At 43.6% G+C, this 17909-nt stretch overlaps 1 protein-coding gene across 1 annotated transcript in view; it reads left to right on the top strand.

The window, feature by feature from the left end:
* Positions 1-17909, top strand: part of LOC150105255 (corticotropin-releasing hormone receptor 1-like) — a 190978-nt gene that overhangs the window by 58707 nt on the left and 114362 nt on the right. The window contains exons 2-4 of the mRNA XM_090394652.1: positions 1213-1338; positions 6035-6126; positions 15299-15402. Coding sequence (XP_090250778.1) covers positions 1213-1338; positions 6035-6126; positions 15299-15402 — 322 coding nt within the window. The remainder of the gene's footprint in view (positions 1-1212; positions 1339-6034; positions 6127-15298; positions 15403-17909) is intronic.

A 17909-nucleotide genomic window follows, 5' to 3' on the forward strand; every position in this document is an offset into this window, starting at 1 on the left:
TTCTTTTTCCATGCCAGTGGTCGTCCACGCGTGTCGCTGATGTGCCGCTGGTCTTATGAACGCATCAAGTTTAAGATTGAGGTTTAAAAATATAAATGAGAACTTCGATTAAGGGACGATGCCACCGAATTAAAAAAAAAAAAAAATCTGAAGCGTAGTGGTGATCAGCGTGAACGTCATCCGATGATTTGTTTCCCTTGTAGAAGAGGGGAAGGGGGGCACGTTTTCATTTTGCCTTGGTTCAGAGGTCGATGGTGTTTTCCGAAAGAAGCAGAAAAATGTCGTCGAGGAATTCTACGTCGCTTTTTTGTATTTAAGAAAAGTTAGATTTTTTGTTTCTTAACTGACAGAGAAACTTCGTGGTGACCTTCGATTCTGTCGTCAGTTCCGCAAACCACGGCGGACATTTCTAGAAAGGTGCTGCTCGTTGAGGTGGGATTCGGTTTTGAAAGCGGGATTTCTAAAACCCTGACGTGAAAACGAAAGAAAAAAGAAATGTTTTGAGTTTGTGATAATTTCACAATAAAATTCCGAAGAAATGTTTTTTCTTGCGACTTAAACTCGCAGGTCTGCTGAACATCGTGGGATTGAACTTCATCCGTTGAATGCCTCAATTCATTTCGTGATTTGAATCGTGAACTTTCTTGGTTCTTTCGATCACCTTCCGCGCAATGGGTTCAACACCCCGCAAACTTCAGAAACCTCGTCTTTAATGTCCGAAACCAACCATGCAAGAAAGCTGACGCTCAAATTCTTTCGATTTACTTTAAAATTTAAGACGCCCTAACGGTGAACAATTGTCGGAGTGCACACTTCGCTTTCGTCGTGATTAAAGGGCGTGGGATACTCGCTTAGAAAAAACGTGCTCCTAAACGATCAGACGCTCTTCCTCGGGTAATTTTCATCCCGAAATTTTCCTCCTTGGCGTTCTCTTTCGTACGACAATTTTGACTTCGCAATTCGGCGCAACGTAACCCGTCGCTGTTAACGCACTTTTTGCGTTATTTTAAGAAGCGCAGAAAAGGAGATCCACGTCATGAATTGTTCAAATTGCTCGTCTTTAGAAAAACATCGGAATTCTAAATGCACGCAGCGTCTTCCTCGTAACATAAGTTGATGAGTGTTTTCGTTTTGCCATTTTTCATCATGAAATGCTCCATTCCTCCTCAATAATCGACTGATTGTTTTTATCCTTTCTGTTCTTCCCAACAGGTTTGTACTGCGACGCTTTCTGGGATTCATTTTACTGCTGGCCGGCGACCCTTGCGGGAAACACGGTGTCCCGACAGTGCGAAGACATCATCGAAGAAATTAAACTTCTCTACGGATCATCTGCAGGTAAGCAATCGAAATATACGACTGTCACGCACGCTTAAATCCGTTCCAAAGCTAAATCTCGTGCACACACACGTTACTCTTTTCATTCTAAAAAAAACGACATTTCGATCGCATCAAATTACGCAGGTGGGTGGTCGTCGAGTGGTCTGATGGAATCTTCTCCTTTGAACCACATACTGTAGGATCGAATCTCGCCAGAGATATCATGGATGTTTGGAATTGTCCTCGGACAGGAGATGAATCTCATCACGAGACCACCTCCCAGCTTATGGGAGGCCTTTTATTATTTGTGATCATCTGCAGCCAGAAAGGGCTGAAAGGTAATTTTGAAACAACCCAACTGGACTTTGCGAGCTTAGCTTTAACTGGGCTGTGTAACCTTACAGGTTTACTCTTGAGATCAAGAGGACGTTAGTCGTATTAGGCATAAACGCATTGCCAATTCGATGCTGGGTATCGTTCCTATTTAGTCCTGAAAACATTACAATTTTGAAGAAACCAGCTGTGGAACTTGGCAGTTTTGACGCTTAGCCAGTGATATCAAAACGCGGCCCAAGGAAACGCACTACTTTAGCCAGTTTGATGTTGATGGTTAACACGTCGAACTCCTGTAAGAAAGGTCACAATCCAGCAGATGCAATCTGATCAGTTATATCTAACAGAGTTACTGCTGGATTCTTGGACCAGTCATTTCCTTCTGACATACGAGAGGGACCCAAACAATCTTCATGTTTGTTTGGGTACGAGATTTTTTCATTTGTTTTCATTTCACTAAAAGTCGGCAGCATAAATGGATGAGTAGATGCGTGTGTTACAGCCAACTGATCTCCTTTAGTGATTAATATCAGGCGTGCAGTTTCCAGATCTGCAACTGGAGAATTCGAGGCGAGCCAGTCGCAGCATTTACATCCTTTCGAAGGAAAAGACCACCCCCGACTGTTTCTGTACTTAATGATGCACAGGAGCGTCACTCAGGAGACCGATCCCTCACGAGGGGTTATGAACTAATAACACATTTGCACCGTGGATTAACAGAACAATCGGGAACGTGCTCTCGAGACCAAACATGGAACCCTTTTAAGCCACTTCAGTGGAGAGAAATGAACCCCTAAAGACAATCACCCACAAACATCCGATTCCTTTGCAGTAACGTACACAAAGCCTGAAAAATTTCCTCCTCGTCTTTCCAATTTCTGCTGATTAAACAAGAAAGTCTTAGTTATTGCACGGATGACTCGTAATTTTTCTTAGTTTTGTAATTTGTATGTCCGACATTATTTCTTCTGGGAGAAGATTACGAGCGTCAAGTTGAACTGCACAAGAGTAAGTTCGGGCAGGCAGCGTTTGGGTCGTTTTGCTAACGGAGGGACGGAAGCGATTCTTTTTGCTCCTGGAAAACGGAACAGCACGTTCGGTAAGCGCATCTGTCGAAGCCATCGCGCTTCTTTCGACTCCGAGTCATGTTTATAAGCAAATGAAAAAATCCACGTTTCGACTCACATTATGGAGGCGGATTAAATTCGGCAGTGCTACGCCAAAAGCTGTGGATTAGTCGAAAAGCGCGCTCCTCCCCTTGCCCGCAGAAAAGTTGCGAATTCCAACGTCATTGGTCACGAGTGCCAGGCCTCCAGGCTCGTGGAAGTTTTCGATTTCCTCTCGTTGTGGCTTCGGTGCAGAACTCACAGAAACTCGAGACACGAGCGCCAATTAAACGAGGATTATCGAGGGCTGCTCTCGGATTTCTTGGGATCAAAGCGCAGTTCTGTCATTCACAGAGCACTCTTGTGGTCGAAATCCATCTCTTCACCACCCTACGGAAATGGAGCGCATCTGATTTCGTGGGAATAGGGGAGAAAAAGTGTGTTTGTCCGAAGATCTTCGTAACAGTATACGGCAAGCCTTTCGCTGGGACATTCGGGACTATTCTGATATTAAATTTCGCTCGCGTATGTTTGAACTCTCTCGTAATGAACGAGAGTTGGTTTCAGGAAATAAGAAAAAATATTACGAACTGAAAGCCCCTAAGCTTATTAAAAATGACGTAGAACATTCAAATTGGTCCATTGTGTCGCACGAGCAACGCCTTGATTCCACTCGCTTCGATAGTCTCTGTTGACACTCGTTAATTTTACTAATTTCCAAGACAGGCGCAGCCACTGTGAACTGTGCTTCTCGCAGAACGCAGCAGATTATGTTAAAACACAATCCATCGGTGTATTTAATCCCCTTTAGAGAAATCCGATGCACGTGGAAAAATCTTAACCCCAACGGTTCTGTTTTGGGCATGCGGCCCGTAGCATTCAGATCCTGTTCCGATTAACTAAAAACACGACAACTCGTTTTCCCACAGAGAAGATCTCAGCGCGTCGACTTTAATGAGAGTTCCCGAGGCTTACTTGTGTTCACCCTGAAGGGTTCGTCTTGTACGACAAAAAATCACATCTCAAGATCGTCTCACTTGGCCTTGCTTGCAAAGAACTGAAATCCAGAAAGATTATTAGAAAGACGCGAAGGATTATGCAGACCCCCCCCCCTGTTTTCTCTCTGAACAGAAAATACTATTGGATGTCTCAGACGATCCTTAGTTAAGGATCTGTTCCTTTATGAATAATCCTGAAAACGAAATTGCCCAGAAGAATCCCAAAAGAGCAGTTCGCGGTGGGGTCGTCGTCTGTAATTACATCCGAAGCAGCTCGGGCTATGAGAGCGTGGGGTTAATGCGCCTGCTCGGATTGAAAGAGAAGATTAATGGCGTGAGAAAACAAATGACCCTTAGCACAATAAAACAAATCCTCTGCTCAGATAAGAAAGGAAAAACCTGCAAGACAAAAGCTGCGAAGTCAACGGGATCTTTTCCAAAAGGTGGTCAAATACGTGACGATGTCGAACATTGCATTTTAGTCATTCCGGCCAACCGTTTTGCGTTTCTCTCACGAGCCTGATTTAGTCCCGGAACGAAATGAAGGGGGAAATCGTCCTGTTCTGTAAAGAGTATTCAAAGAATCGGGCGATGGGCGACCGAAGGTGAAAGAGGGCGATCAGTCCAGCAAATAAGCGAAATAAGATCGAGTGAATTCCTCGGCACCGAAAGTGATGGACGTTCCGTCGAAACTTTTGTCGGAAGTTAAAAGGGCTCTTCCCCCCTCGTTTTCTCGCTGTAACAAGCACTTTGGGATGCGCCTGACAGCGAGATTACGGGGGATGAGCGGAGTGGATGTAGGACCATTCACGTGGCTGCAAAATCTTGAAAGAAATCCTCCCAGAATAACCGAATGAAGGTTCTCGATTCCCAGAATCCCCGAGAATCACGAATAATAGGAGAGACAGAGAGAGAGAGAGAGAGAGAGACAAGGAGATGAATTTTTTTTATGGATTGCGGAAGAGTAAATTTTGAACTTTATTTTCCTTACTTCGCGAGTTGATGAGAGAGGCTGCGGCTTTTTTTTTTTTTTTTTTTTGAAAGAGCCGCACGTATTACGAAGTCATCTCCATCAAAGCAGTCTTCGATTCTCCTCACTTCCGTAAATGAACCGTTCGGGGATACTTCCACTACAGGAACGACCTCTCCGTCTACTTGACCGCTTTCCTCACTTCTTTGACGGTGCGGCTTCGCCATTTATGAGCAGAAATAACCGCAAGTTGACGCCTCGAAATGAGGTTTAAAAGGGGGTTCATCGTTTCGCACTGTTGCATGCGAGTTCATGGATATCGGAATTCCACAAAACTTTCGTGACCTTACGGGATATTCATTTGCCTCTATAAAATCCGAAAGATGAGAGGAACAAAATCGTCTTACCACATTGTAAAGGAGGCAGTTGCGTGTTCATGTTTGGGACATGCGCGAGCTCGTTCCAGTTGGTCACGCAACGAGAATGTGCACGTGCTATATTCCAGTTACTTTGGTTTACACCGAATCTGACGTATCTACGTTCCTAATTCACGATTGCCAGAATTGTGGCAACCACCCCCACAGATTCAATGACACGTGCAGAATCAGCTTTCAAATGCCAAAAAGAAAAATCAGGATAAAAACTTGATGTTGATCTGATGGGGGAGTTTTCCGTGCGTCGTGTATGATTTAAGCCTTCCGTCAAACGTAAACGGGGCTTATTTAATGTTCCGATGATGCAGTTAGGAAGGGCCGTTTTTAGTTGCATTTTGCACAGTCCACTGTAGAGCACCCCCTAATATACTCGCATGTTATTCGTATATACGAGTATATTAGGGGGTGTTCTACAGTGGAACTGCTAATTAAAGTTGGAAACGACCGCCTTTCTTTCGCTGATAAACATCGTTTCTGACGAGATACGAGCGGTCTTGTCCGTGATGTAAATAGGTCAAAAAACCCCGAATGTTTTACTCCGAAGTGCATTTCAAAAACTGTCGCTCGTTAATTGAAATAGACGAATCAGTTCAATAGCATGTGAATGACCCCCCCCCCACCCCCCAACGTACCCAAGTCTTGATGGAGGGACAACTATCAGCAACTCATCGAAATAAAAGAAACACCAAGACTGCCACAAATGCGCCACTTTGAATTTAGAAGTCGCAGCATCTTCCGACTTTTTCTCAAAATTTTTAGGAAGTCAAAAAAGTCCAATTTTGACTTCGAAAAATTAATTTCGAAAATCTCGTCATCGCTTGGTCCAATAAAGAATATATTGATTGGTTTTCTTTCTTTCTTTTTCCAATCTAGATTTCAAAGCATACCGAGTGTGCACGGAGAGGGGAGAATGGATGTGGGGGAACTGGACCAACTACACCGAGTGCTTGCAGCTCTTGCAAAAGGTAAGAATTGCGATTTTTCTTCGTTCTAGCATTGTCGCGATTCTCATCACGGAATCTCAATAATTAAATCATTTTTATCCCGCAGAATGTTTGTCAAACTGAATCGTAGCCACGTGAATGGACGCAATTATAAAAATAATTGAATCCGAATTGTATGCCACTCGGTTCGTTATCGCAACGCAACTGAACCCACTTTCGAAGATCTAATTCTGTTTAGCTTACGGTTAAGTGACGAGCTTCAAGCTACACACGTAATTACGGTAGAATCACGTTCAAGAGGGGACGCGAAGCAGAATGTCCTCCCATCAGGGTGGGATGACCCCCGCTTGCAATTTGTTTATCCAAACAGGTCATACGAAGTGGGTGGGAGGGTCGATCTCACATCTTCCAGACGATGGAAACGAACTCAGTCGGCGTTAATCTTAATAAAGCTTTTCGGTTCGGTCGAAGTGAAATTAACGCACATTCGAACTACTTAGAGAGGATGCGCACACGAAGCCATCGCTCGTGACCCCGGGGCATCTCCGCTGAGTACAAACACAGACACGTGAATGATTGCATTTCCGAGTGTTACAGCGCATAAAGACGGCTCATTTTCTCCCAGAATTATCGCCTCCGGGCGTACGATCTTTAAATAACCAACAGCGGTGTGTAAAGGACCTTCTAGAAAAGCACCTCGCGATGTGGCAGCGGAGTTATATTCATCGACTGAAATGCTAATGGTTTGTTGAAGCGACCCCGCTCTTTTCCTGCTCGCTAAATATCTGCCAATGCAACCTAACAGTCGGCCGAACACACCGTCTCTTAACGTCTTTTGTCTCACGATGCTCTCGGAGGGGAGGATGCAACAACACGTCTGCCGCGTTTAGCCCTGGAAAATGTTCGTCTCCTAGCAACACGCAATGCAGCTCCATTATGGCGAGAACACACGCAGAAATGAAACTAAGGTTTTGACGCGAGCCGAATAAAGCCATTAGCTCTCTTTCTGCGTCAACACTTAATAGCGACGAAAGCTCTAAGAAAAGTGTTGTTTAGCAAAACAGACAAGGAGCGTCGGGCTGATGATTCTCTTCCATTACGTGCCATTATAAGTTTTAAAGGCTTCTCCGTAAGACGGAGAAAATTAACGTGCTCACGGAGGAGGTATTACGCATATGGAACGCATCTGTCAATGCTCAAACGCCAAGGCACTGCATCAAAGAGCGTCCGTCACTCGGAGAAACCGATCGCAAACTGAAAGGACTGACTGCGTTCACAGGCAAGTCTTCCAGCAAGCAATAAATGACTTCCCCCACCCCATGTTTAAGGGAGCTACAAACGGAGCCCTCCTACTCTAAAGATCAGACAGAGGTACTTTTTTTTCCACCCACTTCAGACCTACGATAAGGAGGGTGACGCCAACACAACAACAGACATCTGATTTAAGATTTCACATTTCCGAAATTTGTCTCGTCAGACATCTTAAAATGTCTTCGTTAGTGGCTTTGCGACTGTCTTCGAAGCTCTTTTTATACCGACAGAATGGAAGTGGCGACTGTGAACAAATTTCCGATAGAACGAGAATAACTGCAGTAGGTGACTGGGGGGGGGCGTCTTTCTGCAGTCTTATGTTCGAAGAAAAATTACTTTCGCCAGGTGACTCTAAATCTTTTGTAGATGCAGCAGAGACGAAGCGTGGAAATACGGGTGACACGATACCCTCTTCGGCTCTCATCACCACTGCTAGTCATTGGCATGTGACGTCACTGAGCGCCTTATGGTCACCCCTGTACCCTCGTGGGTTTTGGGAGCGAAGCGCTCTGCCAGAAGCGGTAGTCCCAGATGCCCTTTCCATGAAGAACTGGGACGATCGCAAACATCCACGTTCGTGGTGAGATTCGAACCCTTGGCTGTGGATAAGCTAACCATTCGCCAACGAGACCATCATCGCCCCTGCGAGAAGTGAAATGACGCGTCAGAATTGAACGTTGAATGACGTCACATGTGTCCATTAGGACATCATCTGATTCGCCGTCTCTACGAAGCGAACCAAATTCTGAATGCGTGACACATTTTCTTGGAGTTTAATATAGCGATCCTCAGGTGACGTGATTACGTTTGCGTGTGTGTCTGGTTTCTATTAAACCCTTCAAATGCAGGCTGTAAAATACAAGTTAAGACTGAGGCGCGTTGCTCAGATGAGGTTTCTCCTCTTTTGATGGCCTGAATTTCCAACTGCCACAACAAAAGCTTCCAATTAGGTGAAACTTCGGTTGGATATTTCGTACGCGATGAAATAAACAAAGCTGGCCCTGTTTTACCTTAATGGGGATGACAAAGATACGATCACGGATGACTTCAGAGGAAAGTAATTCAAGTACGTTATACGTGCTATTAAAATAAATACTGTTCTGAATCTTGCAAGCGCGTGTTCATTCTTTGCTTTATTCACCATCCTCGCATTTCTGCAAGGATTCAAAGTTTCGGAAGAAAAAAAAAACTTGCGAAACTGGAATTCAGATGAATAGTTGACGGACTCCGTTATGTACAAGCCGACGTTTCGCCGGATGCAATTAACATTTTCAAAGGCTCTTTAATAATAAATAGCGAATAGAGGGAAACAGAAGAAAAAAGAACGTGTCAACGTGATTTACAACATAATTATCGAATGGAAATTAATTGCGTGTGAAACTGAGATATTTCGCATTTCTTCATACGTCTACGTGTAAATGAATCGTTATTGCGACACATTTCTAGAATGACATTCGCGATTGAAGGCGACATCATACAGAATGCATATTTTTCTGCATTGTCTTGTTACTTATTGCCTGGAATAAAGTTGACATGCGTATGACGTCACTGGTTCGAATGATAATGGAGTTGCTTGTGCGCATGCGTGTTACGCCGTTTACTAATAATTAGTATGCAGACTTGGATTGAGACGTTAGTTTCGTAATTATCAAATGAAGCGAAATCGGTACCAGGATTAGGAACCAATATTTTTACATTAAAACAAAAAAATCTTTTATTACACCTTGATTGTATTTTTGAACACGCGGGTTTTCGAGTATTCAGCAATAAAAATGCCAACACGCGCAGACAAATGCCACGAATTGTTTGTTTGTGTTCGTGGCAACTCGAAACTTAACACGTCAGTGTGTATGTGTGTGTGTGTGGGGGGGGGGGCTTCGGGATTTTACTTTTCGATTAAGAAGTTGTCTCCAGAGCAGAAAATGTTTCTTGACTACAGCAGCGATTTTATTTTCGATAAACCGATCGAAAATTGACATCGCCATTTATAATGTCTTCAGGCAAATAAGTTTTGTAAACTCCAAAAGCAATTTCTCGCATCGCCGGTGCGTTCGAAGTCGTTCTCAGAAGTGCAAACAACACACTGCTTGCTGCCCAACCTCTTCGTTCACTTGCGTACGAATCTTGTTTGCACAGAAACGTTTGCGCAAATAAATGCGCCCACCCTCATTCAGGGTTCACTTTAGAATGTTTGTTGATTTTTAATACTTCCCTGAAGACCCAGAGGAGTGCTTTTAGAAAAGCAAGTGTCGTGTTTGGTCTTTAAAGCAGGGTTTGCAGACTATGCAAAAAATAAATTTAAAATACTAATGGAGACAATAGTAGGTGGCGCTGATAGTAGAGGCTCGTTGTAGTGGTGGAGACGGAGAGTCGTCCTCCCGCGATGAGTCTTCGGACTCCTTGGAGGTGTCACGAATAATAACTTGACAAAAACAGAAAGAAAATCCACAGCCCATCCGTGATACAAGTTTACAAAACACTTTCGTGGGTGATAAAAATAAATTAATCGCAGATTGTGTAAATACTTCAGCGAATAACAGGTTTTCTCAGGATAACCTGGAATTTTAAAGTGGCAAAGAGAATTAAAAATAAAGAAACAGAGCAACCCATTATGAAGGAGATGTTCTTATGAGGAGGACTCATTTACTGATGAAAAAATCCCTTTCTGATGTCTTCTAACAGTCTGTCACGCTGCGTAACATTTCAGTTAATATTGAAAACAAGAACGAACGAACGTGAAAGAAATAGATCGTGGAAGTGTAAGATGAGATTAGCTTTCGCTTCTTGCAGTCGAAGGTATTTCGAAAAGGAGGGATGGTTTTTATTTATTTCTTGCGAAGTGATTGGCCTCGTCGAATGTCCGCTACGGGAAGATCAGAATTCTGCGTTGTGTAAACTTGCATCCGGGTGCTTACAAGAACGTCCAATCGAAATCATTTCCGATGTGTTCATTCCTTTGATCGTTCCTTCAAATGGCTTCATTTTTCTTGGATCTCCGATGATTGGAATTTCAGATGATCACCGAAAGTTGTTCGTAAGAACCCTCTTCGAATCCGCTTCTCTTCATTTTAGTGCAGCGGCTACTTGAAACGCCGTACTAACCGATTTCAGACGCAGAATCCTCTTCGTACTCATCCTCAAATCGGAACCAACTTTCTATAAATCGCTGCTTCAAGGATCGAAAAACCCGCAGTTCTTTGCGGAAGCACACGCGACTGAGAACGCAATTTGAAGCCGCAAAAGCATCGTCTGGATATCCGCTGCGCTCTCGAAAGAGATGCCGGTGAAATTATACGGTGGAAGTTCGCGAAAAGTCCTCTTTCTCCTGTCCATAGTCGAAAAATATTCCCGTAGTGAAACAGGTTTTAAGGTTTCTTCACGGAGGTCAAGCGAAATTCGAACGATGTGATCCCATTCGTTTTTGAAGTACAAAACCACTACTCTGATAAATCGCACTCTTCCTGCCAATTTGTATTTTTTGCGAGCGGCTAGTCTCGCCTACGTAAGTCCCGCATGCAAGCAAGGCCAGAAATCTACAAGACATCTTGTACACCCCTGGCCTCTTAAATGATGAATGAGACGGGGTGGCTCGCTTCTGCAATCGTGGAATGGCAGATGCTTCCGTTCACAGGAGCGAAGGCAACCAAGACCAGGGCTGTCGGTTAGAGGGACCGCTGGGGAGAAGTTCCCGTGGGTGAAGACATTCGAGAAACACAGAAGGGAGAACGCATAAATCAGGTTGAGCCTTCCGCAGAGAGACGTGCATCAAATATAATGGTGACCCCAGAACTTCGAAGGTGCGTCGGAGATTTGTTCACAATGCAAAAGGAGAATCTCGGTCGATATTCCTCTCACAAAGTTTGCATTTGAAGGACAAAAATTCATCACTTTCGATCCTAGCCTTCGGTAATACGAACGCCAATTTGGTTTCGCCGGAAGCTCTCTGTAATCGTTTGAGGGATGCGGTTAACATACTCTGTGTTTACATCTCTGAAGCGTCTTCTTAACGTGATCTTTATCCTGTGGATCGGAGCCAATCGCAGAGCCTGAGAAATGAGTTGCGATTTAACTGTTGTTGCATTGAAAGTCTTTTCCATCCCATCCATCCCCGAGTGGCTGTAGTAAGTCAGTGTCGTTACCGTGGTTGTTGACGCTTGGATAACCCATGGATGGGATCACTCGCTGCAAAAACCATCTCCCCTTAAAGACATTCACATATGGTGGAATTCGGACCCACAGCTTGTAGGCTGGAGAGAGCGAGTACGCTATTCATTGGCCCGACCACACCAATTGTCGTATTAAACCAACAGATGGAGCTCCTCGAACAAGAGACTTAACTTCTTTCAATTAAGAATTCAGTTCTGGTCACGTATTTGAAAATTATTCTGCTCATTTTATGTGGAATTCTTCTAATCTTTATTTATTTTCTGCTGCATGCCATTGATTCGTTCAATCCAAATGCGTTTTAGTTTGCACGTCATTGGTGCATCGAATGTGTCATCAGCTGAGACTTTATTTCGACGATGCCATCGCTAAACCAACCAATAAGCAGGACAGAGCAAACTCAACCTCATTTTTGAAGATAACGGTACGTCGAATGCACTTTTATGCACCTACTTTGCAGATTTGGTTCGACAGCTATGGGCCAATAGCGCTTGCTTAGCGACAGTCCACTACTTCCATTCAGATTCGTATTCTGTCCACAAGTATTATTTTCTTCACGAAAAGACAGATTCACGACAGCGTCCAAGCAAGCTTTAATGTCTTGTAGTGTACAGCTAACTATTCTTGCATCGCAGAGTCGTACAACGCAGCGAAGAACTAACTCCTCCCCTGAATTTAAAAATAGGGAGCGACCCGAAATCGCTTCGTGATCAACACCGGCGGATGTGGAAAAGCAAATCTCAAACTGCTGATCTGAGAAGGGTGGCTGACATCACTCCATGATCCAGGTCTTAAGTGCTACCCAGGGAAGGTCGCTCGCTTTTTAATTGCGCGAGGATTGATAAATTGAGAAATGTGCTTTGTTTAAATTAATCGAGGCTGGTTAGTAAAAGCAGTGGAAGAGAGCGTTCTCCAAGCAGTCGCTAATATCGGTCTCCATCCCTCGCTCAATAATAAACGCCGTTAAGAAAGACCGAAACAAGATTTGTTATGGTTATGAACTGAGTGTGTCTCCAGGCTGGTTTGTCTTTTGGGATGGAGAGTTTCTACTAGGAAACAAATTTATGCTCTTACAAGCACAGCTTCGAATGAAGTAGCTCAGAAGAAGGCGTTTGGTTGCTTGGAACTCGCGTCCTATTCCTCACACAGGATTCTTTTAACCTTTGGGAACGAGCATCGAAAGAAGACAGGCAAATGTGCTACTCTTGGGTCAACGGAGCACGTCCAATTCTTTTAGTTAAATACACGTGCCACGGCGTGGTTTCTTTTAGTCACTTAAAGTTCAAACAGGTCTTCGCACCTACGACGAAATTCTCGCCTCACACTTTCCGATAATAGACAGAATGACTTTCCGAAATGATCGGCGATTCCTTCGCATGTCAGGACTGGCTTTGCTTTTCGCACCGCTTCAACAAATCTCAAGATTACAGATTATCCAATCCTCAGCCCACCCCCTAATAAGTACTCCTGGACTTTAAGGTTTCTGAACTTCGTGGACGAAGGATTCGCACGAGAAGGAGCAACACGTAAGCAAAGAAGCTGGCATTTCTTCTTAAAACAGAAGTAGAAAATTCTTATTTCGCAAGTGGAGGAAGAATTTTGCGGGCTGTAAATGCTCACGAGGAATTCTCGAGGTGCTCTCATTTCCGTTGTATGCACGCGATCAAGTTTTTCCTGAGATTTATTTTTAACCACAAAACAGCATTAAAAAGCATCCATTAAAACGTCTCCGACCAAATCTTGTTGCTTTTTCTTTGGAATAAAAAGATAAGTTTGCCTTCCCCAAATGCTCGCGCATCATCACCGACTCGCCTTATCCATCCAAAAGACATTCGCATTAATCTTTCTCTTCCGTTCATTTTCTACCTCGAGACAGCTTCGATTCCAATTAATTGCGAAAAGTTTCCACGAAAAAGGACCCTCACAATTCAAGCGCGTAACATCTCCCCCCCCCCCCTCGGGTGACGTTGAAGGAGCTCTTGCCAGATGGGTTATATTTCAATGACTTGCGGGAGGGGTGGTTAATGCAATTTTCTGCGATATTTTCCATTTCCCGGAAAATTAGTCTTAATGGCGAATGGGAGAAGTCGTAAACTGCGGAAAACCCAAAGAAGGAATTATTTTTCACGCGCGTCTATCGATCTAGCAGCAGCCTGTCGATAGGTTAATGCTTTACGACGAGTCTTTTCCCGCCACCCACTTTAATAGCCATCTTCGAGTTGCGGAGAGCAATTTCACCGAGAAAGAAGAGAATTCCGTCTGTGGCACTCGAACTTCCTTAAGGTTTGATATCGACAAAACGCATCACCTCCCCCGCCCCCGCTGTGCAGATTATTAACGACATGCCTACCCAAAGAAAGCCCGTGTCACGCGCTGATGACAGATGGATCATCTTTTCCGGAAGAAAATAACTTTTCATTGTGAATCGTGGGTGGGCGATGACATTCTGGTGATGAACTCCACCAGGCGGTGCATATCAGGGACTGCACTACGTCGCAAACGCTTCGCGCACACGTTCCACGCTCTCTTATTTCGTACACGATTACGTCCGTAAACTTCAAAGCCATTTAATTTTCAAATAAGGACTGATAATTCGAGTGTTGCTGAGAAGGCGTTTAAAGAATCGACGGCCCAATTTCAATTTCTTCGCTCACAGAAGTAAAAATAAGGCGACCAAGTTGTGCCAATGGAAACGTGTTTCTTATTTCTACTCACCAAAGTAAGAAATCCATTTTGAGGGGTACCCTGATGCCCTCGAGGAAGCCGTGAAGAGAGTGCATTAAAATTAAACGAACGAATCCCCTTCAAGGACGCTGTGAAAACAAAAAAGAATTGCCATATTCCCCCCCCCCCCTCCCCCCATCGCTCAACGCGGACAAACCAATACGAAAAGGCATGAGGATAACAGGAGTAGCTCCCGACCTCGGTTGTCTGCACTCTGAACTCGAATTCCTCGTATGAAAAACGAAAACAAACTTTTACTATCGCAATCACTGAGTTCAAGACTCGAGAAGGTAGCAAGCAGACGATTTTCCTTTGAGGCCGCAAGAAAGAACAGGACAGAGCGAGAGAGTGTAAAATTAGCTGCGTTAATATTAGCCCCCCCCCCCCCATGAAATCTAATAAAGCTTCTGTTTTATTGCGATACGCAAACAATAACGCGCTCGTTAAAATCGACAGTCTCAATCTCTCGCGCCTTTAAGGAGCGTTAAACTTCTCGGCTCGTTATCTTCCTCCCCTTTATTACCCCCCCCCCCCCTCACGTTCTAACAGAACGGCCTTAGCGGGATACTCAGTTCGGTACTGTTTCTATAAAACTTGATGAGAATATCTTAAGAAATTCGATCGCACTGTTGCTTGCGGAAATTAAAATCTGCTGCGAGTGGATTTGTCGAGATTGCGCAATCGCCACAGATATTACCCCCCCCCCCATCACTCACTTACAGCCATCTCCACGTGCGCATTAAGCATAAAAGACCGAGCAATATTTTTATTACCGCAATTAAAATACGCTTTCGACCCTTAAATTAGATTGACGCGCCAATGATTCCCTCTTCGTTGCGTTTCTTCTCCCAAATAACCCAAGACTTCGCCCCTTTCAAACGCATTAATTCGCCGAATATTCTCGCGCTTCCCAAGATCACAAACGGCTTACGTAATGATGAACATGCCCGAAATGACTTCGTGATGTGTAACGTTGTTCTCAAATATTTTCCAGGATATTCCTTCGACTCCCGTGATTGTGAGCGTCATCCTCCTGGTGTGCTCCGCCGTGTCGCTTCTCCTGTTAGCCATCACCCTCTTCATCTTCTTCTATTTCAAGTAAGTCCTCTGCTTAATCACTCCTTGCTATGTAGTATGCAGGAGTGTGTGTGTGAGTGTGTGTTTATAATCATAGCTTTTATATTACAAAAATTTGAGTGTCGAGTTCCAGTGATTGCTACTTTAAAGTACATAAAAAACTTTCTCCAAATGTATTCTTCATCATGCTAATCATCAAACACGAAGAAATCACAATTTCCTCAAAGCTGCCTTCTTTACTAGTAATAAATTTGTTAAAAGATTATAACTCAGTTTCAAGCTGCTACCGCAAGAGGTCTCTGTTCGTAAAAATCAAAACAACCTCGTATTCGCAATTTAAGAAATTGTGTTCTGCGAGCAAAATTATAAGATTAAGATAAAAGCATCTGTTGAAAGCCATCATTAATAATAAGGAAGTGCAGAGTTCGTCTCAAAAATAATCTTCGCTCAAAGAAGAAATTTCTTTTTAAAATGCAGAATTCAATTTTAAAATATTGAAAAGGCAGCTTTTGAGGCGAGCTCGACTGCGCGCTAATATTGACACTGCGGTTGATATAAGAATGAGTGAGCTACGTCTTGGTTATTAAAGTACTGATGTTACTACTGACGCTCAGCGAAGTTCATGCATGTATAATGATCCCCGTTATTCAAAGTCGGCTGAGTTTGTATGTTTTTCACGTCATTACAGCAGCGCGATGGAAATGGTGTTCTGTGAGCAAAATTAGGAAGCACTAATTACAAGATAAGGAGCGATTCTTAGCAGTGATTAATGACAGGTGGTTTGATGCTGTTGTAGCGCAGTAAATTTTTCTACTGGGGTTTAATAGCGGAAGACCTTTTTAGGGGTTCTCGTGATGCCATCAAACAACGCATTAGAAGCAGCTGACGGTATCCTTTAAAACAGATATTTCTCGCTCTATTAATCGCAGAGATCCGTTTAATTTAGCGGCTGAGTGTTCATCGCGTAAGGTTGAAAGGCGGAAACAAAGAAATGGCTCGTGGATGCAGAAGAGCACGTGTGGGTGAAGAGCAAGAGGTAATGGGATGCCTCTGAAAATAGTGAACGGGAGAGTTATATCGAAATAAAGGAAAAACGGAAGATCAAAAGGAAGCGCGTGTGAAAAACGGGATTATTCACTCGAAGGACCTGAATTCATAATTGGCTGAATTCATCTACCAATCACTTTGACGTGCGTAACCCGTCTATTTCAATCACGTGTTAATTATGCACGTGAGAAACAAGCAAGTTGGTTTTAAATAACCTCGTCATTTAACCATGAAAGCGTTTTTGTTTACTTCAAAACATCTCAACTTTTCTCTTTATTGCTCGGGGGTCGTTACTGAAGAGTAAGTCGCCTGAAGACGAAATCGGTTCCGAACAGTTCTGATCACGAAAGGGAGTTCGTTTTCTTAATGAAATTCCTCAATACCATTGGGGTTTCCACAAAACCGAAGAAACCCATCAGAGACGAATCTTTAATTCATTCTCCGGTTGCTGTGGCAACGCGAGTAGTTCACTTAACCTCCAACTGATGAGAGACTCGACTAGACGGCGAGTCGCCGTGATTCCGAATGTGCGAAAGCCGTGAAATTTTTCTTTGGAAAAGGTTGCATCAAACGTCATCGGTTTGAATCTTCTCCTCCCCCTTTCAAACTCCAAACCATTGACGGTCCCCAGACTATTCGAGCCCACCTTCCGCGTTGTTTTTGTTTGCGCTAAAAACCCACATCGATGCGATAGGGGTTCGGCACGTGCTAAAATTACGATCCGTGTTCTTTGCGAAATGCAACATCTCTTTGACGATGTTATGCAGCGGGAAACACACGCCGACTGTCGTGCCATCCGTTGCGAACATGCAGCACTTGTTGTCATGGAAACAGGAAAGCGTATCGTCGCATTGCACGATCAAACGAACGCAAATATTTGCCGGTTTCTGCACGTGGGGTTTTCTACGCTGTGAATTTCGATGTCGCAAATATTTATTGGGTCGGATTTCCAAGCCCGCAATTCTACGAAAAGACACTTGTCCCACAGGGTTTGCGACTTGGCCGACCCATTCCGAAAAGTGACATCCCTCCTTTTCTTTTACGCAACGAGAGACGCTTATTTTCTCAAATTATTTATTTTAACGGACAAATAAATTATTTTATGAAATTAATTTAAAAGAGGAAATTTTTTGCATTTATTCAAACTTCTTCATATTTTTGAAGAAATTCTTTTATTTTTCTTCTTTTTTTTTTGAATGTCATTTTTTGCGTGCTACGCCTCACGAGTTTCCCTTTTCCGAAATGGCAGAACAACCCTTAACATCCCCGATACTTTCTCGGCTGCTTCTCTTCCCTGCATCGAACCGAACCCACTTCCTAAAAAGAATACTTTCGACGAAAAATATCTGAACGAGAGAGAAAGAAAGAAAGAACTAGAAATGAAAGTTCAAACTCCGCTTTCCAAAAGTGCTTTTGAAATTCTCCCAAGAAATGTTTCCAACGAGTCCGCGCATCTCATTCAGGCCTAACGAGGTTTTTCT

This window comes from Typopeltis vanoorti, chromosome 6 (assembly GCF_054136105.1).
Source record: "Typopeltis vanoorti isolate ZY-2024b chromosome 6, IOZ_Tvanoo_1.0, whole genome shotgun sequence".
Classification (NCBI taxonomy): Eukaryota; Metazoa; Arthropoda; class Arachnida; order Uropygi; family Thelyphonidae; genus Typopeltis; species Typopeltis vanoorti.